The sequence below is a fragment of the Carcharhinus amblyrhynchos genome, chromosome 1 (genome assembly GCF_965287045.1).
Source record: "Carcharhinus amblyrhynchos chromosome 1, sCarAmb.v2.hapA, whole genome shotgun sequence".
NCBI classification, from domain to species: Eukaryota; Metazoa; Chordata; class Chondrichthyes; order Carcharhiniformes; family Carcharhinidae; genus Carcharhinus; species Carcharhinus amblyrhynchos.
The window spans coordinates 173,811,968-173,831,698 of NC_137324.1; the positions used below are offsets into that span (position 1 = coordinate 173,811,968).

The 19,731-nt window shown below is 44.0% G+C and overlaps 1 protein-coding gene across 1 annotated transcript in view; it reads left to right on the forward strand.

Annotated features, from left to right (window-relative positions):
* The window catches only part of grid2 (glutamate receptor, ionotropic, delta 2), a 956,474-nt gene that overhangs the window by 158,909 nt on the left and 777,834 nt on the right, over positions 1–19,731 (forward strand). Inside the window, exon 2 of the mRNA XM_080200204.1 lies at positions 13,979–14,134. Within this exon, the coding sequence (XP_080056330.1) occupies positions 13,979–14,134 (156 nt within the window). The remainder of the gene's footprint in view (positions 1–13,978; positions 14,135–19,731) is intronic.

Sequence of the window (19,731 nt, forward strand, 5' to 3'; positions counted from 1 at the left end):
ACCTGATTATGTGAGATTGAAAGAGCTATGTGACACTCCTGAGCACGTGTGGGGTGGAGGGCGGGGGGGAGCAGGATGGATTTCCAGTGTACAAGTGATTTAAAGAACATAATAAGAACATAAGAAATAGGAGCAGGATTAGGCCATCTGGCCCTTCGAGCCTGCCCCGCCATTCAATAAGATCATGGCTGATCTGTCGTGGCTCAGTTCCACTTTCCGGCCCTCTCCCCATAACCCTTAATCCCCTCTCTTATCAAAAACCCATCAACCCGCTTCTTGAAAATATTTAGCGAGGCAGCCTCCACCACTTCAACGGGTAGAGAATTCCAGAGATTCACCACCCTTTGAGTGAAGAAGTTCCTCCTCAACTCCGTTCTAAAACGCCCCCCCTTTATCTTGAGGCTGTGCCCCCTAGTCCTACTGTCTTTTTTGAGCGGGAAGAGTCTCTCCACCTCTATCCTACCCATCCCATTCATCATCTTGTACGTCTCAATGAGATCTCCCCTCATTCTTCTAAACTCCAACGAGTACAAGCCTAGTTTATTCAGCCTCTCCTCATAGCTCAACCCCCTCAACTCCAGTATCAGCCTAGTAAACCTCCTCTGCACTCCCTCCAAGGCCAAAATATCTTTGCGCAGGTGCGGCGCCCAAAACTGCACACAGTACTCCAGCTGCGGCCTCACCAATGCCCTATACAGCTGCAGCAAGACCTCCCTACTTTTATATTCAATCCCCTTTGCTATGAAGGCCAGCATCCCATTCGCCTTCCTGACCACCTGCTGCACCTGCAAGCTGGGTTTTTGTGACTCATGCACAAGGACCCCGAGGTCCCTCTGCACCGTCGCCTGCTGCAGTTTTTCGCCATGTAAGTAATAGTCCTTCCTACCATTCTTCCTACCAAAGTGGACCACCTCACACTTGCCAACATTAAATTCCATTTGCCATTTCCTGGCCCATTCGCCCAGCCTATCTAGATCCTTCTGCAGACTCTCCACACCCTCCGCACAATTTGCCGTTCCCCCAATCTTGGTGTCATCAGCAAATTTCGACACCCTACACTCGGTTCCCTCCTCCAGATCATCTATATAAATGGTAAAAAGCTGAGGCCCCAGCACCGACCCTTGGGGCACTCCACTAGTCACCATCCGCCAATCTGAATAGCACCCGTTGACCCCCACTCTGTGCCTCCTATTTGACAACCAATCCTCTATCCACGCTAACACCCTACCCCCAACTCCAAGTCCCCTGACCTTCTGCAATAACCTCTTATGAGGCACTTTGTCAAACGCCTTCTGAAAATCCAGAAAGACCACATCCACCGGCTCTCCTCTATCGACCGCCCTAGACACATCCTCATAGAACTCCAGTAAATTTGTCAGACACGACTTCCCTTTAATGAAACCGTGCTGCGTCTGCTCAATCAAGCAATTGCCTTCAAGATGCACTTCTTAAAATGCTAGGTCTGGTCCAGGAGATGTATAAGTCCCAGACAAGCAGCACTTTGCAACCGTGACTCACTCAATTATTCCTTCAGCAAACCAAACTGAACAAACTAACTGAAGGTTCTTCATAAACAGAGGTTCCACAGGAAGGTGATGGAAATGTCTCCAGTAAATTAAACTGCTGTTCTTGATGTGCAGTTCCTTGTAAAATAACTGCTCACTGGCAGAGCCTTTGCTGGTCTGGATCAGGGTTTTTTTGTTAAGGGGGTATGCCAGGATTTAAGAGTTCTGACTAATTGAATAGGCTTTCGCGTTGGGACTGTGTAATTCGTCTACCTTTTATGCTTTGTCAGAATGAAATTGATCTTGGATCGGTTGGCTGTCACTCTTGTTGGTCAAGTAATTCCTTTAAAGTACTTTTGGAATTGGTATTTTTGAACACGGACACCTATTCTCAGGTTGGCAGAGAACTCGGAAGCTGCTTTGCTGAGCTGAAGCTTTATCCTCTTTTCATCACTTTCAAACCTAGTCAACAAGCATTACGCTGTCGAAACAGGATCCCTCGCACCCAATTTACTGCCTGTGCTCGTCTGTAGCATCACATAAAAGCAGCAGCATTGCTGAAACAGGGAGGTGCTGGCCAAGTGGCATTCTCACTAGACTATTAGTCTGGAAACTCAGCTAATGTTCTGAGGACCCAGGTTCAAATCCCACCATGGCAGATGGTGGAATTTGAATTCAATAAAAAAAAAATCTAGAATCTACTGATGATCACAAAACCATTGATTTGATTTATTGTCACATGTATTAGAATACAGTGAAAAGTATTGTTTCTTGTGTGTTATACAGTCAAAGTATACTGTTCTCTCACCTGATGGAGCAATGTGACTTTAACTTGGTTTTGTCAGACTTCTTACTGTTCATACAGAAAGAAAGGAGAGCTACAGTCATAACAAGGGTACAGAGAAAGATCAACATAGTATAAGGAGGCCCATTCAAAGATCTGATGGCAGTAGGGAAGAAACTGTTCTTGAGTCAGTTGGTACGTGACCTCAGACTTTTGTATCTTTTTCCTGACAGAAGAAGGTGGAAGAGAGAATGTCTAGTGTGTATGGGATTCTTGATTATGTTGGCCTCTTTTCTGAGGCAGCAGGAAGTGTAGACAGAGTCTTTGGATAGGAAGCTAGTTTGTGTAATGGACTGGGCTTCATTCACAACCCTCTGTAGTTTCTTGCAGTCTTGGGCAGAGCAGGAGCCATACCAAGCTGATACAACCAGAAAGAATACTTTGTATGTCTGTTATTTCATTGTCCATTTATTATTATCACATGTATTAGTACACAGAGTAAAGTATTGTTTCTTGCGTGCTACAGATACAAAGCATACTGTTCAGTCATCTGGTGAAGGAGCAGTGCTCCAAAAGCTTATGATTCCAAATGAACCCGGTGTTGTGAGAATTCTCTCTGTTCATAGAGAAAGAAAGGAGAGAGTGCAGAATGTAGTGTTACAATCACAGCTGGGGTGTAGAGAAAGATCAACTTAATATAAGGTAGGTCTATTCAAGGATCTGATAGTAGCAGGGAAAATCCCATCTGCTTCACTAATGTCCTTTAGGGAAGGAAATTTGGCCTGGCCTGTATGTGACCCACAGCAATGCAGTTGACTCTGAACTACCCTCCAAGGGCAATTAAGGATGGGCACTAAATGCTGGCCAGCCAGCAACGTCCATGTCCTCTATTTTTTTGATTCATTCAATCAGTAGCTCTCAGACTGCGTTCCTCTTCTGCGGGTAAAGTTGGAAGAAATAGATGTAAGTTAACAGATGATGAGGCAGGTGGAGCATGTTAACTTTGCTCTTGTTCCTATGCCAACAAATGAGTCTGTGAAAAATAAAACATAAATCAAGAAAGCCTTGAGTGATTTTGATCATGAAAGGATAACTAGTAATAGTGTGATCATTACTCTTAGTCACACGTACACATTAGTTTTGGGAAGGAAGAGCAAGATGTCAAAGTTGTTTCAATTGTCCATATATTTTAACAGGATGGCCAAACCAAACTGTCAATTATTCCAGCCTGTCAGAATATAGCTCTAGTTAAAGCAATATGGCAATTTAGGATTGTTGTTGTTGGCAGCAGCTATCTTTCGATTTTTGAGGATGACATCTACTCAGAATCGATGTTTACACAAATTGATGTCTGCTCTGAATCACACAACTCCTACAGTGCAGAAGGAGACCATTTGGCCCATTAAGCCTACATCAGCAACAATCCTACCCCAGTAATCCCATGTATTTTTCCCTCTTTATCTCCCTGACACTAAGGACCAATAGTCAGTCAACCTAACCCACACATCTGGAGTTTGCACGTTCTCTTCGTGTCTGTGTGGGTTTCCTCCCACAGTCCAAAGATGTGTGGGTTAGGTTGATTGGCCATGCTAAGAAATTGCCCCTTAGTGTCCAGGGATGTGGCGGTTAGAGGGATTTGTGGGTATAACATGTAGGATATGGGGGTAGGGCCTGGATGGGATTGTGTTCAGTGCAGACTTGATGGGCCGAAGGGCATCTCTGCACTGTAGGATCTATGATCTATAATCGTTGGCATGTGGGAGGAAGCGTACACAGACATGGAGAGAATGTGCAATCTCCACCCATCGTTCTTATTGTGACTGAACAGGAAGATTCTCAAGCCCACAATATCTTTGGTCACATGGGACAAGATGTCCCATGAGGTGGTAGGATGGGGAGTGCAGGATTTGCTTCCTTTTTATTTCTTTCTCTGCCGCTGTCCTGCCTCATCTTTAGGGTGTTGGGTCAGAAATCTCTGACCTCTTCCACAGCTGGGATTTTCCAGTCCTCCTGCTGCTGAGCACCAAATTTTCCATTTTTGCTGGCAATGGCAGCCGGGTGTGAACAGCTGGAGGATTTAGATCCTTATTGAAATCTGCAGACATTAAAATAGTTTGGGAGTCTTAATCATTTGGGTGACTGAGGAAGAGGGGATGCTGGAGTTTCTATAATTGGTAACCGATGTGCAGCACCTATTGTACATTGGACACTTAGACCTGAATTTTTGCTCTTGTTGGGTGCACAGAGCTGGGAGAATTCCTGGTTCCGTGAACCTGACTGCTGAAAAATGTCCTGGAAGTTCTAATCTTCTTTCCGGGTGACTTGCCTGCCGCCCTCAAGGAGTTTGTAAGGAGCTACAATGGCTACTGGGTGTAGAGGTGAGCTAAGAGAAAGGTATGCCTCAGTGCTGGTACTTTGTCCCAGTTGTGGGGGGAAAAAAAAAAAGTATGAAGCAAAGAACAGCCCTCTAGTTCCCCACATCTCCCATCCCACCCTACAGCCCCCATTTACACCCCCCCCCCACCCTTCCCCTCCCCCTCACACATTCCCTATGGTCGGCCATTCCTTCCATACAAACCTGTGCCCATCAACCCACCTCCATGGACTGTCATACACTATGCCAGCCTATGCCCATCCATTCACTCTCCTTGTACCTGCTATGCTATCCCATGCACCCTATCCAGAACCCTTTGCCCTTACATTCTCCAGACCAATTCACCGAGTACTTGCCTTGGGTAAACCACAAGACCTAAGATTAGATAAAGTTCATAAGTGCCTATTGATGAATTCATTATTTTAAGAAACTCTATAAAAACACATACAAACTACTTAACTTCCTTCATTCTCTTTTAAGAACAAGCACTGGATTAATAGTCCCACTTCCTTATAAACACTTGGAGCTATCAACTGAACTGTGATCTGACAGGCAACTCATGGTGTTAATGATAGGTTGCAGAATCAGTCATGTAACAGCAGTCCTGTAATGGTAGCCTGAGGCTTATGTCAACCGATGGTAGTCTCACAGTCACCAATACTGATACTAGCTTTCAATTCCAGATTTTATTCATTGAATTTAAATTCCACCAGCTGTCATGGATTTGAATGTTATTAAAGCATTAGCCTGGATCTCTGGATTACTGGTCCACTGACTTTATCACCATGCCACTATTTTCCCCCTGGTTCCAATGAGCACTCACCTGATGAAGGAGCAGAGCTGCAAAAGCTAGTGGCTTTTGCTACTAAATAAACCTATTGGACTTTAACCTGGTGTTGTGGGACTCCTTACCGTGTTGGATCAATGGTGCCTTTTTTTGCAAAGATGGAGATATTTTCCATCTCCAATAAAGTTTAGGCCCAAGTTTAAATCAATCTTGTTAAAACAGGACAGAATGGTGGCATAACGGTTAGCCTCACATTATCAAGGAACCTGATTTGATTCTGGCCTTGGATGACTGTGGAAGGGTGCACGTTCTGCCCATGCCTATCTGGGTTTTCTCCAGGTACTCTGATTCCCTCTCACGGTCCAAAGATGTGCAGGTTAGGTGGATTAGCCATGCTAAATTGCACCTTTGTGTCCAAAGATGTGTAGGCTTAGGTGGATTGGCCAGGGTAAATGAACAGTGTTACAGGGATATCGTGGGTAGGATATTCCTTTTGAGAGTCAGTGCAGCCACAATGGGCCAAAGGCCTGTTTCTATACTATAGGGATTCTAAGCTGTTCAAATGGAAGTTAGTTCGTTTATTATTGTTACAAATAGGCTGACATTAACACTGCAATGAAGTTATGGAGAAAATCCCATGAAAGCCTTGATACAATTTACAATCTATTATACCTGTCCATTCTATAGAAGCAATAGAGAAATAAAGGTGGTGGGGGGGAGAATATTTGAGTTGTTGGTGATATGATTAGGGAAGGGTTAATTTTGTCATAATTTCCTGCAATTAGGAGAAGATCTTAAAATCAAGATCCCTTATTTTTGAATTTCAAACTGCTCAAACAAGAGCTAATCTTAAAATCAATAAACTATTCTTCACCTCGTGATTCTTGTGATAGCTACTATTATTTCTAACAGCCAGAAGCAGTGCAATAGTAATGCCATGATGGAAGATTTTAATTTAAAAAAAGCATAAGTCAGCAAAAGGAAAGTATCACAAAATACCACAAATGAAGTATTTATAAATCAAATGTATCGCCTTAAAATTGGCTTTTATCTATTCCGTTAAGACACTCCAATGTATTTAAAAATACATACCTTTGACTGTTCCCTACACATTTAAATAACAAAAACGCTATCTTTTTCTTGTAGGTAAAAGGTTTTTTAGAACGTTTCACTTTTAAAATGACGCGTTACAACAGTGACTACACTTCAAAGTTACTTCATTTGGCTGTGATGTGCTTTGAGATGCCTGGTAGTTATGAGTTGCCGCACAGAAATATCATGGAATCATAGAATCCCTACAGTGCAGAAGGAGGCCATTCGGCCCATCGAACCTGAGCTGACAACAATCCCACCCAGCCACACCCTACCCCACGTATTTATCGTGCTATTCCCTCTGACACTAAGGGCAAATTTAGCATAGCCAATCCACCTAACCTGCATTTCTTTGGAGTGTGGGAAGAAACCAGAGCGCCTGGAGGAAACCCAAACAGACATGGGGAGAACATGCAAACTCAACATGGACAGTCACCCAAGGTTGGAATCGAACCCAGGTCCCTGGCACTGCAAGACAGCAGTGCTAACCACTGTGCGATGTCTTTCTTTCTTTTGAGCGCATCAAGATTTTTGAGCATATTTTTTCTTTTTCTCTAACAGGCTTATTAAAATCTGGCAGCATTTAAAATAAGTTATCACCTTGTTGGATAGCCTGGAAACTGCTAGCTCCTGGCAATTTGGGGTTGCTTTATTCATTCAGGTTTGAATTATACTATGAAGCCTTTGGCATTTCTTTTATCCCCCCACATCCTCTGTACTTGATGCCAGTTAGTTTCATTCCTAATATAAAAATGTACTTGGAATTGTAAATTTCCTCTCAGCTTTCACCTGATTCCAGCAAGCTGGTCCATTAAGGCAAAGCTGAGAGGAGGAAGTAACAGTCAACTTTGTCAAAGGATGCAGAGCGTTTGAGGAATCCAAAGGAAAGACTTAGTTTTGTATTGTGCTTTCCATGCTCTCATGACACCTCATGGCGCATTGCATCCAGCAAAGCAGTTTCTGAAGCAAAAACAGATATACTGGAAAATCTCAGCAGGTTTGACAGCATCTGTGGAGAGAGAATAGAGTTATGGTTCAGGGCAAGACTGCAAAGTGTTTTATGAAGCCCACCAGAACCACAAGTTTTCCATCTTGAATTTGGCTAGATGGAGCATGAGATATTTCACTTTAGGTATAATCCAAGTGACCCATGAGAGAGCTTTTATCAAACAAAGTGTATTTAAGAATTTAATTAATGTACAGTAAGAAAATTAGCAAGAACTGTTATCAATTACAAACACAAGAATCACTATAATGTATAGCTCTTAACCAAATTATATATCAGATGTTCAAATCAAAACCAATATCTAATAAAACCAAACCCTTTAAACAAACTTATCACTGCACAGGCTCAATCTCACATGATACTGGAATCCAATTCCCTGGGTTGAATGCTGATTTCAAATGATCTTGAAATCTCAGAGCAGTTTGTAATCATCTGCTCCCCAAAACACCAAAAACATAGATTCTTTACTGCGGCATGGCAATAAGCCTTTGTCAACTGGTAAAACCTTCAAAGCAAAACAGAGAGTGAGAGACTCTTCCAGCTATTTTTCTAACAAAATTAAACTAAAACCAATCCCTCTCTCCTGACCTGCCTACAGTTGTTGTTCTTCTCCTCCCAACACCACATCACTTAAGACTGCGAGCATGAAAGCACTCAAGCTGTGAGCTGGAGAAATCATGTTCTTTTTTAAAAAAAAACTTAGAGATACTAATATCACAACAGAGCCAACACTTTGAGTAGTTCTGTGAAGGGTCATCCAGTTTCGAAACATGGGATCTATTCTCTCGCCACTGATGCTGTCAGACCTACTGAGATTTTCCAGCATTTTTTGATTTTGTTTCAGATTCCAGCATGTGCAGTATCTTGCCTTTATATTGAAGTTGTTTCTTTTGAACTGTGGTCACTGTTGGGATATAAGGAGTACAACAGCCAATTTTAAACAGCATGTGATAATGATCAGCTAATCCTGTTTTTCACGTGGTGATAATTGAGGGATAAACAGTGCTCCCAAGATATTGGGCAGATCTCCTCTTTGAAATACTGTGTGAAGATTTATGTCCAGGTGAGAGAGCAGGCTGAGGTCTTGGTTTAACAATTTAAGCAATTGGTGTGTTACCAGTAAGACTCACTCTAATCACCGCCCCATGACATTCAGTGCTGCTACCATCACTGAATTCCCCCACTGTCAACATCGTTGGGGTTGAGATTGACCAGAAACTCAACTGGACTCACTACATAAACAGTGCCAAGAAGAGCAGGTCAGAGGCTAGGAATACTGCAGCGAGTAACTCACCTCCTGACTTCCCAGACCCTATCCACCATCTACAAGGCACAAGACAGGAGTGTGATGGAATACTCCCCACTTGCCTGGATGGGTGCAGCTCCAACAACACTCAAGAAGCTTGACGCCACCCAGGACAAAACAGCCCATTTGATTGGCACCACATCCCCAAACATTCAATCCCTCCACCACCAACACTCAGTAGCATCAGTGTGTACTATCCACAAAATGCATCACAGCAATTCACTAAAGATCCTTAGGCAGCACATTCCAAACCCACAACCACTTCCATCTAGAAGGACAAGGGCAGCAGATACATGGGGAACACCACCATCTGCAAGTTTCCCTCCAAGCCACTCACCACCCTGACTTGGAAATATATCGCCATTCCTTCACAGTTGCTGGTCAAAATCCTGGAATTCCCTCCCTAATGGCATTGTGGGTCAATCCACAGCACGTGGACTACAGCGATTCAAGAAGGCAGCTCACCACCACCTTCTCAAGGGATGGGCAATAAATGCTGGCCAGACAGTGACACCCATGTCCCATGATTTTCAAAAAAAAATCTAAAAGAAGGATTAATGCAATAGGCTGTGGTTGGTGGTCTTGTGGCTCTGTAGGCCACATTCCTGCCCCCTAGCCTGAGGGTCTGGGTTCAAGTTTAACCCTAGGCCTTGTTGGCTACTGAAAAAATGTGAATGCATGGTTAATCCTTCCCCACTACTCCCCAAAATAGGAAAATATAAATGCGAAACTATGAAACAAGCAAACTGGTGCACTACCTCCGAGAACACAACAAACAGCTCACTGGTATGTTGGGAAAGTCCGAAGACTGATTTGGTGCAGTCCTGCTAACCTCATTAGATGAGTGAGGCTTCCCCACCTTTACTAATGTACGAGCCTGATCCCCCTATATCTCCCTAACTTCCATATCACTAAACTGGAAGGTAACAGGAGCAGTAAGAATTCCTATGGATGATGAAGTCTCATTTTCCCAACTCCTTCCAAATATGCGGAACTTCCTCTTTTCCTTAATGGATTTCTTATTAAGTTTAAATTGATTTATTAATGTCACAAGTAGCCTTACATTAACACTGCAATGAAGTGACTGTGAAAATCCACTACTCGCCACACTCCAGCGCCTGCTCGGGTAGCCTGAGGGAGAATTTAGCATAGCCAATGCACCTAACCAGCACATCTTTCAGACTGTGGGAGGAAACCTGAGCACCCAGAGGAAACCCACACAGACACAGGGAGAATGTGCAAACTCCACACGGACAGTGACCCGAGCTGAAAATTGAATCTGGGTTGCTGGTACTGTGAGGCAGCAGTGCTAACAGAAGTGCACCTGTATCTTCTAGATGGAGTGGTTGGCTCTCAACTGCCCTATGTTTTGCTCAAAAATGGGTGTCTTTTTTAAAATTAATTCATGAGACATGGTATCACTGGCTGGTCAGAATTTATTGCCCATCCCTAATTGCCTGAGGGCAGTTGAGAGTCAACCACACTGCTGTGGCTCTGAAGTCACATGTAAGGCCAGTCCAAGAAAGAACAGAATTCAAATTCCCCTATCTGCCGTGGTGGGATTCGAATTCGGGTCCCCAGAATGGTAGTTGAGTTTCTGGATTAATAATCTGGTAATAAATAATACCACAAGGCCATCACCTCCTGCCTGAAGAATCAGAACAGGTGAGCAGTATGTACAAAGTCTAAGAGTGAAAGCGATATTAACTGTGCTTGGGCAGGTTTGCTTTCTCACTTGTGTGTTCGAAAGATGGCGGGTGCACGTTGACAATTTCCATTTTGTTAAAAGATATTTTAGATTTGCCAGTTTGCAAAAGCAAACGCCTAGCGCCCGATTTTATCATTGCGTTTTTGGGCGCGAAAATATGTTAAAGTTGGGCGTGAGGTCATTAACACGATCTGCGCACGCGCAGATGCCCACTTTACCAAGACCCAAAAATGGCCACGATCCGATTCACGCCCAAAACAGGCACAATGGCAATTTTTAAATGTATCTGCATGCATTTAAATTGAATTAATGAACTGCCCGCCCAACTTTGAGCATTTCCCCCCTTTACCGTCGCGTTCATGCATCCAGATTCAGTGCAAAACACACCCGCTTGGCAAAGGCCTGTTTCGGGCACATCAGCCTCTGAAGAGGTAAGTTCAGAGCTTCCAACGACTCTCTGTCTCAGATCGGCGGTGGGGGTGGGAAGGGGAGGTAGTCCAGATGTATCTCCAGTAGATGGGGGCGTGGGGGGATGTGGGAGAAGGAAGGAACGTTTTCTGGTGGTGGAGAGGGGGGGGAGGCCAGATTATTGTCTGTTGGGGTGGGGGGTTGGGCAGAGGGAGGCCAGATCATTGCCTGGTGGGAAAGGGAGAGAAGGGAGTCAGGCTCGATCAGTCTCTGGGTGGGGGTGGGGTGGCGGGGGGGGGGGGAGAGGGAAGGAGGCGTGTCAGATGTATGAATGGGATGGATAGGATAGAGGTGGAAAGACTCTTCCCACTCAAAAAAGACAATAGGACTAGGGGGCACAGCTTCAAGATAAAAGGGGGGCGGTTTAGAACGGAGTTGAGGAGGAACTTCTTCACTCAAAGGGTGGTGAATCTCTGGAATTCTCTGCCCGTTGAAGTGGTGGAGGCTGCCTCACTAAATATTTTTAAGACGCGGGTTGATGGGTTTTTGATAGGAGAGAGGATTAAGGGTTATGGGGAGAGGGCGGGAAAGTGGAACTGAGCCGCGACAGATCAGCCATGATCTTATTGAATGGCGGGGCAGGCTCGAAGGGCTGGATGGCCTACTCCTGCTCCTATTTCTTATGTTCTTATGTATCTCTGGGGGTGGGAGGAGGGGAGACCAGATCATTGTCTGTTGGGGTGGGAGTTAATTCTATCCCATCACATTTCTAATTCTGATCATTCTTGTTATAAATGCTGCTTTGATTATATTTCAATTGCCATGAAAGTTGCTTTTTTCACCTTACATCAGCAAGTTCAGAAGAAGTAGAAATCATCTTATTACCATTTTCCAAATTGTCTTCTAAACTTGGAAAGGCAGAATTTACTGCAAGTTGGCTGTTGCTAAACACATGCAAATATTGTTGAATCAAGGAATGGTTATTTGCACTCTCACCCATATGTTTCACTACACAGCTTCAATAAAGGCCTGGATATGTGTACTTCAGTGGATTTTGCAAAGATAGGCAGCATAGAGAAGGGATTCGTCAGCTGTAAAAGTGCACAAAACTGTCAAAATGCTTGGCTTTGAGAATGTGGAAAATTAATAGGAAGGTGGCTAGATGGAGCTCTGGTTGGGAGGGTGCAGGGGAAGCATGGGCAGGGGGACTGCTGCCACTCTGCAGGCGATCGGTGGCAGGAAAGGGGGCAGAGGGTCGCGATTGGTCTAGGTAGCAGGACGGGAGGGTGGGTGGATAAGGGGGAAAATTATGTTGTAGGGATGGGGGTGATGTCTGGGGGGACCATTGCTCACAGGCCGAATTATCCACTTTTTGCGGCCTGGGAGCGATGTGACAGTGGTGTGATTTTCAAATTTTTTTTCTCACTGCTCATGCGCAGTTCAAAGCTCTGATCGTTTCAGGCACGCTAAGCCCCAGCCACAGTGCAATTCAGATCCGTGATTTTGTTTTTCAGGCTAAACGCGTGTGGGGAACAGATTTCCAAGTCGGATCTGAATTGCGCCCAGATTCAGCACTTGGAATGAAAATGGTAAAATGGTAGAATGAAAATGTTCTAGCAAGGGTCTGAAGAACTTTCATTAAAGCACAACAGCCAGCAAAGAGAATGCAGCTTGTATTCCAATGTGAAATATGCATAACCTTTATGGTACAATTATAGGCTTACATTAATTGAACATGTAGGTAATTCACTGTAATTATGGGTCTGCACAACAATCGGGGCAATTTGACCTTCATTACCTCTTTCTGGGGCTCAAATTTCAATGGACGTGTGAAAATTTCTTCTCAGAATTTCTCTTACCAACCCACTAATAGTGATCATTGACGCAGTCACCTATTGTTCATCAGCCCGTGGACCCACTGCAGAATGTTTTCCATCGTGGTCTGTGGATGATCATGAGTCACGACGAGCGCTCTCCAATATAACCCTGAAAGTGTTAACGTTGAAACGGTTCAGATTCAGGAGTTAAGAAACACGTGGGGCGATTCTCTGAGCTCGCCGCGCTGTTAGTAGATCGCGGCGGACCCAGAGAATAGTGCGTGAGCCCAATAATCCATCTCACGCCCAGTGCCAAACAGTTTGTGGGTCTCCTGACTTCTTCCTAACAGCATGAACTGGTTCACCCCCAGTAAGGGTGCAAGTTTGACTAGCATTTTTGAAGTGGTATTTAAACATATACAGCCTGTTCAAACACCAGTGCACAGAAATCACTGGCCTTGGCGCGCGCCACCATAATGGCGCGAATCACTCCTGGTCTTCACTTGCAGTGATGTTGAGTAATGGTCATTCCAAGGGAGCTTGGAGGTAACTGAAGCCCACGGTGGGTGCATGGCTGAGTGGTGCTCATCGGGCAGTGCCCACTTAGTGGAACTCAACTGGCACTCTGGCAGTGGCCACTGGACACCCCCAAGCTGCCAGTTGGGCACTGCCAGTGTGACAGTACCAGGAGGGTGGGACCTGAGTGGTGGCATGACAGAGGGAGTCATATTGGAAGTCTTGATGGTGGGGGGGACATGTTGGCGTTCTTGGTTGAGGGACAAATATCGGCAGGGACATCTCCCCAGCTCTTCTTTGAGCAGTCTTGTAGGATGTTTTCCATTCACCTGAGACATCTGGCAAGCTCTTGATTTAATGCATCCACCAACAACACAGCACTCTATTGCAATATCAGTGAAATGGTAAATCTCGGAAGTGAGACATGAACACTCAGGGCGAGGAGCTGGGGTAAGGGTGTCACCAACTGAGCCACAATCATCTGATACGCCTGAGTTTCCCCAGACACACCCCATTTCCCTTCCTCCAACAACTGCTCCCCGCCAATCCCCTCTACCACCACCATCCCCCCCCCCTCTAAATCCCTATCTTGCAGGTGTGAGGTAAGATGGTGTCATGCGTTATAGATGTTTGACAAGCTATTTCACAAAAGCATCTCCTTACTTTATTTAACAGGGGCAATTTTTGATGAATCTGCCAAGAAGGATGACGAAGTGTTTCGACTCGCGGTAACTGACCTCAACACGAACGAGGAGATCCTACAGACAGAGAAAATTACATTTTCCGTGACGTTTGTGGACAGCAACAACCCTTTCCAGGTGGTCCAGGAAGGTAGGAATCAATTAACAAATGCTTGGCTTGGGTTAAATTGATCTTGCAATGATTCACATTTGATGTTGCGTTGCTGCTTCAGGTTATAATTGCAATAAATAAGAAGTGTCTTTTGTTGTCTGAAAAATGTTGGTCCATCAACTTTTTGAAGCAATTTGCGTAATAAACTAAAATATTTGGTTTGTTTTTCTATGGAAGCTTCAGTAAGGTGTGTTAGCGATGCATCTCTGTGGAAACTCTCAATGCTGTGTGCTTGTTTTTGATAAATCGTATCCAGCTTTGTTGTGGAATTGTGGAAAAAGGTGACGACTCGCTCTGCAGGGAACTGACCAGATCAGACCCGACTCCTATCTTATCCGCTAACTGGTTTTGCACTCCATTAACCTCCATTGAATATATTGGCCGGAATTTTACTGGCATGCCTGCCTCAGAATCGGGGCGGGCAAGGCTTACAGAACGCCATTCTCTGGCCTTGGGCGGAATCTTAGGGCCTCATCTGAGCGATTTCATGAGATACCGACCATCAGTGGGGAATCTGAATAAAGCAGGCAATGCAATTGTTTCAATTTCCCATGAATAGCTTAAGCTAAAATGCCTCAAGTCATTGCAATTCATTCTCCAGTTATGTTGGTGCTTCTAGACTGGATGGTGACCCATGTTAGGCTGGGCTGAGATGGTACAGATTTTGTAAAACCTCCAGACCCCGACTGCAAACTTCATTAAAGGTTTCTGTTGGACAAGAGTATTGCAAATAAAATTTTACACCATAAACCCTCTATTGCATTGGTAGCTTCTTGTAATGAGGTTGAAATTGACATTGTAAATCATTACTAAGTTGGAAAAAAATTTCACCTCCAGTGTTTTGTTACAATACCATCGATTTGACGTGATTTTTGGCGAATCAAGTTCTGCTGCTTATCTGGGGATGTGTGACATTGATTGCGATCTTCGAGCAAGGAAGATTGGAGGGAGATAGTGACAACTCTCCACTTCCTCCAGGAGTGGAATTCAATTTATACTTTTACTGAATCTCTTCTGCTCCCCTCCTGCTGGTTCCAGCTGGTTTGGGTCAGACAGGGGAAGCCGTCACTACATTCCACTGCCCCAAATTCGGACCTCTGTTAGGAGGGCAGTGGATTGCAGCCAGGTGATGTAGTACGGTGGTCTTGACAGCAGGATCCAAAAGTGAATTGATCTAAAATCCAAGAATTGGAAAATCTTTTCTCTCCCTGTTCTTTGGATGTGGAGGAACAATTGCCATTTTCTTAGTGAGGATGGGTAGATTTTTATTTAGTCACCTGGTAATAACATGAATGTTCCTGGAAAGAGAGACGTGTTGTTGAAGCTTTTTCATCTTTATCTCATCAGGACAAATGCAAAAATGCCAACTTTCAAACAACACCAGTTGGCCGTTTGAAATTTGATGTTTTTAAACTGATGAGTGCAAGACCAAAAACTTCAGCAACATGTTTCTGTTTTCAGTGAGAGTTTTCATGGTGAGGTATTAATGGAAATATGTACTCAAGCTGCAGATTAGCCAAAATTGAACTGAACAGAAGAACAGATCTGAGGGGCTAAATGGCCTACTCTTCATTCCTAATGTCATGGCAATTGTTGTGAAGTTGAGTTTGTAAAGATGTGAACAATGTTTGTAAAGAAGGTGAAATATTAGAAGGAGAAAAACAATGCGCGTCCCTTTAAAAAGCTGGTTTTGGGTTCAGTGCTGGGATGTTTGTACTCTGCATGCCTGCATTTTATAGAAGGCAACAATTATAACTAGGGCCAAGCATCAGAGTTGCTTTGGTAACAGACTTTGCAGGCAGCTGTATTTTGATAGCATATCGGATTAGTAAAGGTACTCAGTTGAAAGGAACCTATCAAATTTGAATTTTGCTGTTGTTCAACTCAGAACAATCTGGTTACAGGGAATGGATAAGTCATCAGGAGTATAAACAGGAACTCAACTGCCTGACTGCAATTCAGTTCAGTTAGTGAGTTTCATTGAGTTCAACTGAGGACCTGCACAGAAGGCCATCTCTGGAATGGCTCCTTGCCCTCTGAAGAGAATTCTCCATCTAAACAACAGGATATCAAGTCAGATCTTGCAGACGAGAACTGATCAAAAGAAAACTCCAAAGCCATCAGACCTGGTTGTGTTTTGAGAGTGGCTAAGATTTTGTTATTATGGTTTTGAATGGTCCTTGTTTTTATTTGAACAGCGCTTTGGTCAAATCATCCTTTAATTAAAGCGTTATTGGTTTAGTTTAAAGTCCCAGTTGGTTAAATAAAATAACTTTTTAATTATTCATGTAAAGCGAGTGTCGGGTCTTTATATTGGTGAACCTCTAAATGTCAATATAGACTTCCCAAACACTTTTACAATATTAAAATATCACAAAGTGAGGTAATGGTGATTAACCTCTGCATTGTAACAGTAAAGTATATCATGCAAATGGTCTCTGGATGTCACTTTTCCTGGGATGAAGAAATATTGTTGCAATGGAATCAGAGTTTACAAATTTCCCCTTCCCATTCCTCATTCTCTCTCCCCAGTGAGTTTTCAGTGGAAGCAATGCCCATTGGGGTTCCTTGGTGTCATTTCTTTTGAAGAATACCAATTGTTCAACAGATTATAGTTAGGTTAAAACTGATCAGTCAGCTGTAAGTGTTAGAATAATCCTCAGTGGTGGAGAATGGTGACTCCTTCAGAGCTAAACTTCAGTCACAGAACTGAAACCCTTTGATTTGATTTATTATTGTCGCATGTATTAACACAGTGAAAAGTATTTTGCACGCTGTACAGGCAAAGCATACCATTCATAGAGAAGGAAAGGAGAGAGTACAGAATGTAGTGTTACAGTCATAGCTGGATATAGAGAAAGACCAACTTAATGCCAGGTAGGACCATTCAAAAGTCTGATGGCAGCAGGGAAGAAGCTATTTTTGAATCTGCTGGTGTGTGATCTCCTACTTTTCTATCTTTTTTCTGACAGAAGGAGGTGGAAAAGATTATGTCCTGGGTGCGTGGGGTTCTTAATTATGCTGGCTGCTTTTCCCAGGGAGTGGGATGTGTAGATATTGTCACCGGATGGGAGGCTGGTTTGCATGATTGTCTGGGCTTCAGTCGTGACTCTTTGCAGTTTCTTGCGGTCTTGGGCCGAGCAGGAGCCATACCAAGCTATGATACAACCAGAAAGGGTGCTTTCTGTGGTGCATCTGCAGCGGTTCTGCTCAAAAATGTAGATGGGGGGAGGCTTTGTTGGAAAATACAGCATTTATTTACCATTCTAATAGTATTTGATTGGGTGCTGACGAGTCCCCTTCTTGAAGAACTGCAGTGCATGTGGTATGGATGTTTCCACAGTGCTATTAGGTGGCTGGGGAATTCCAGCACTTTGATCCAGTGACAATAGAGTCACATTGATATCTCTCCAACACAGGGCTGTGTATGACTCAGAGCTGGTGCTATTTTTTATATTAAGTTACTTCACCTAATTTCATTGTATTAAGTTATACTCTGCTCTATTATCTCATTTTAAACATTATCTCATTACGCAGTCCAATTTAATCTCACGTAATATGCATTATGAATATATTTAAAGGTTATTTAATAAAACAGTTTCTGGTAATCTGTTACATTTTGTGAAAACCTAAATATTTACTGAGCAGAGCTATAAACTAAAACGCCTCTTGTGGAATTCATTAATTCTCTTACAATAATAACCAATGTAACTCACAGACCGTACACAGGCTGGTACATCACCTGAAGGCAAACTGTTTCTCAATGTTTTGTTGGGGTTGTTGTAAGAATTGCAGTGCTGCCGGTGATCTCCTTCTCAATGAGTGTAGTGATGTTTTGGCAGGAACTGGGTCAAATGATTTCAAAGCAGTGTGTTTGCCAACAGCCTGAAATCCCTCAGGGCATACATAGCATCACTGAACCAACGATTGGCATATACGTGATACTGAACAAAGCTGAACTTCCTGGTGATTATAGCTGGGCCAAAGAGCCCGTTGAACCTCTACAGTACAGAAGGGGGCCATTCGGTCCATCCAGTCTGTACCGACCACAATCCCACCTGAGCTCCATTCCTGCAATCCCATGCATTTATCCTGCCAATCCCCCCGACACTAGGGTTAATTTGGCATGGCCAATCAACCTAACCTGCGTAGCTTTGCACTGTGGGAGGAAACTGGAGCACCTGGAGGAAACCCAGGCAGATATGGGGAGAATGTGCAACTCCACACAAACAGTCAGGCAAGGCTGGAATGGAACCTGGGACCCTGACACCGAGGCAGCAGTGCTAACCACTGTGCCACTATGCCATCCCACAGACTGCCTCTAATTACTTCACTTCCATTTCTTCTTAACCTTAAAGAGTTGGGAGAGATAATGTTACTCTTTGCGTTTATAAGGAGTTTGCACGTTTCTCCCCATGTCCACGTGGGTGTCCTTTGCGCCCTCCGGTTTCCTTCCATGCTCCAATGATGTGCTGGTTAGGTGGATTGGCCATACCAAATTGCCCGTTAGTGTCCCAAGATTTTTGTTAGGTGCATTAGTGGGGTAACTACGCAAGGTTACGGGGTGGGATGGGGGAGGGCGGAGAAGGTGGTGAGCGTAGGTAAGATGCTCTTTGAGAGTGGTACAGACCTGATGGGCTGAATGGCCTCTTTCTGCATAGTAGGGATTCTATGGTACTATGGAGACCCTTTATTGGTTTTTACTATTGCTGTCATTAAAATGAATTCTGGAGCCACGTGCATACACTTGCAGTACACAGAGCTACTTTGCAGGCCTTGGCAAATTCATTTCTCAGTACCCAACACCTTCAGCAGATTACTACCTGAATTGCTGTAAATTGGAAGAGGGGAGTGTGCAGTGGGACCTGGGTGTCCTTGTGCACCAGTTACTGAACATAAGCATGCAGGTGCAGCAAGTGGTAGAGAAGGCAAATGGCATGTTTGCCTTCATTGCGAGAGATTTTGAGTACAGGAACAAGGGATATGTATTTATGCAAAGCTTTGGTGAGGCCATATCTAGAGTATTGTGTGCATTTTTGGTCTCCTTTTCTGAGGAGAGATGTTCTTGCTCTTGAGCGAGTGCAGCGAATGTTTATCAGGTTGATTCCAGGGATGGTGGGAGCGATGTATGAGGAGAGATTAATTACCAGGTTAGGATTGTTTTCACTGGAGTTCAGATGATTGTGGGGGGATCTCATAGCGACTTATGAAATTCTAACAGGACTAGACAGGGTAGATGCAGGGAGGGATGTTCCTGATGGTGGGGGAGGCCAGAACCAGGAGCCATAGTCTGAGGATTCAGAGTTGACCATTTAGGATGGAGGTGAGGGGACATTTCTTCACCCAAAGAGTGGTGAGCCTGTGGAATTCATTACCATGGGAAGTAGTTGATGCCAAAACATTGAATGTATTCAAGAGGCAGCTGGATATAGCACTGAGGTGAATGGGATCAAAGGTGGTCATCCAACTCAATAACCTCATCCTGCTTTCTTCCTATAACCTTTGATGGGGAGAAAGCAGGATTAGGTTATTGAGTTGGACCATCAGCCATGATCATGATGAAAGGTGGAACAGGC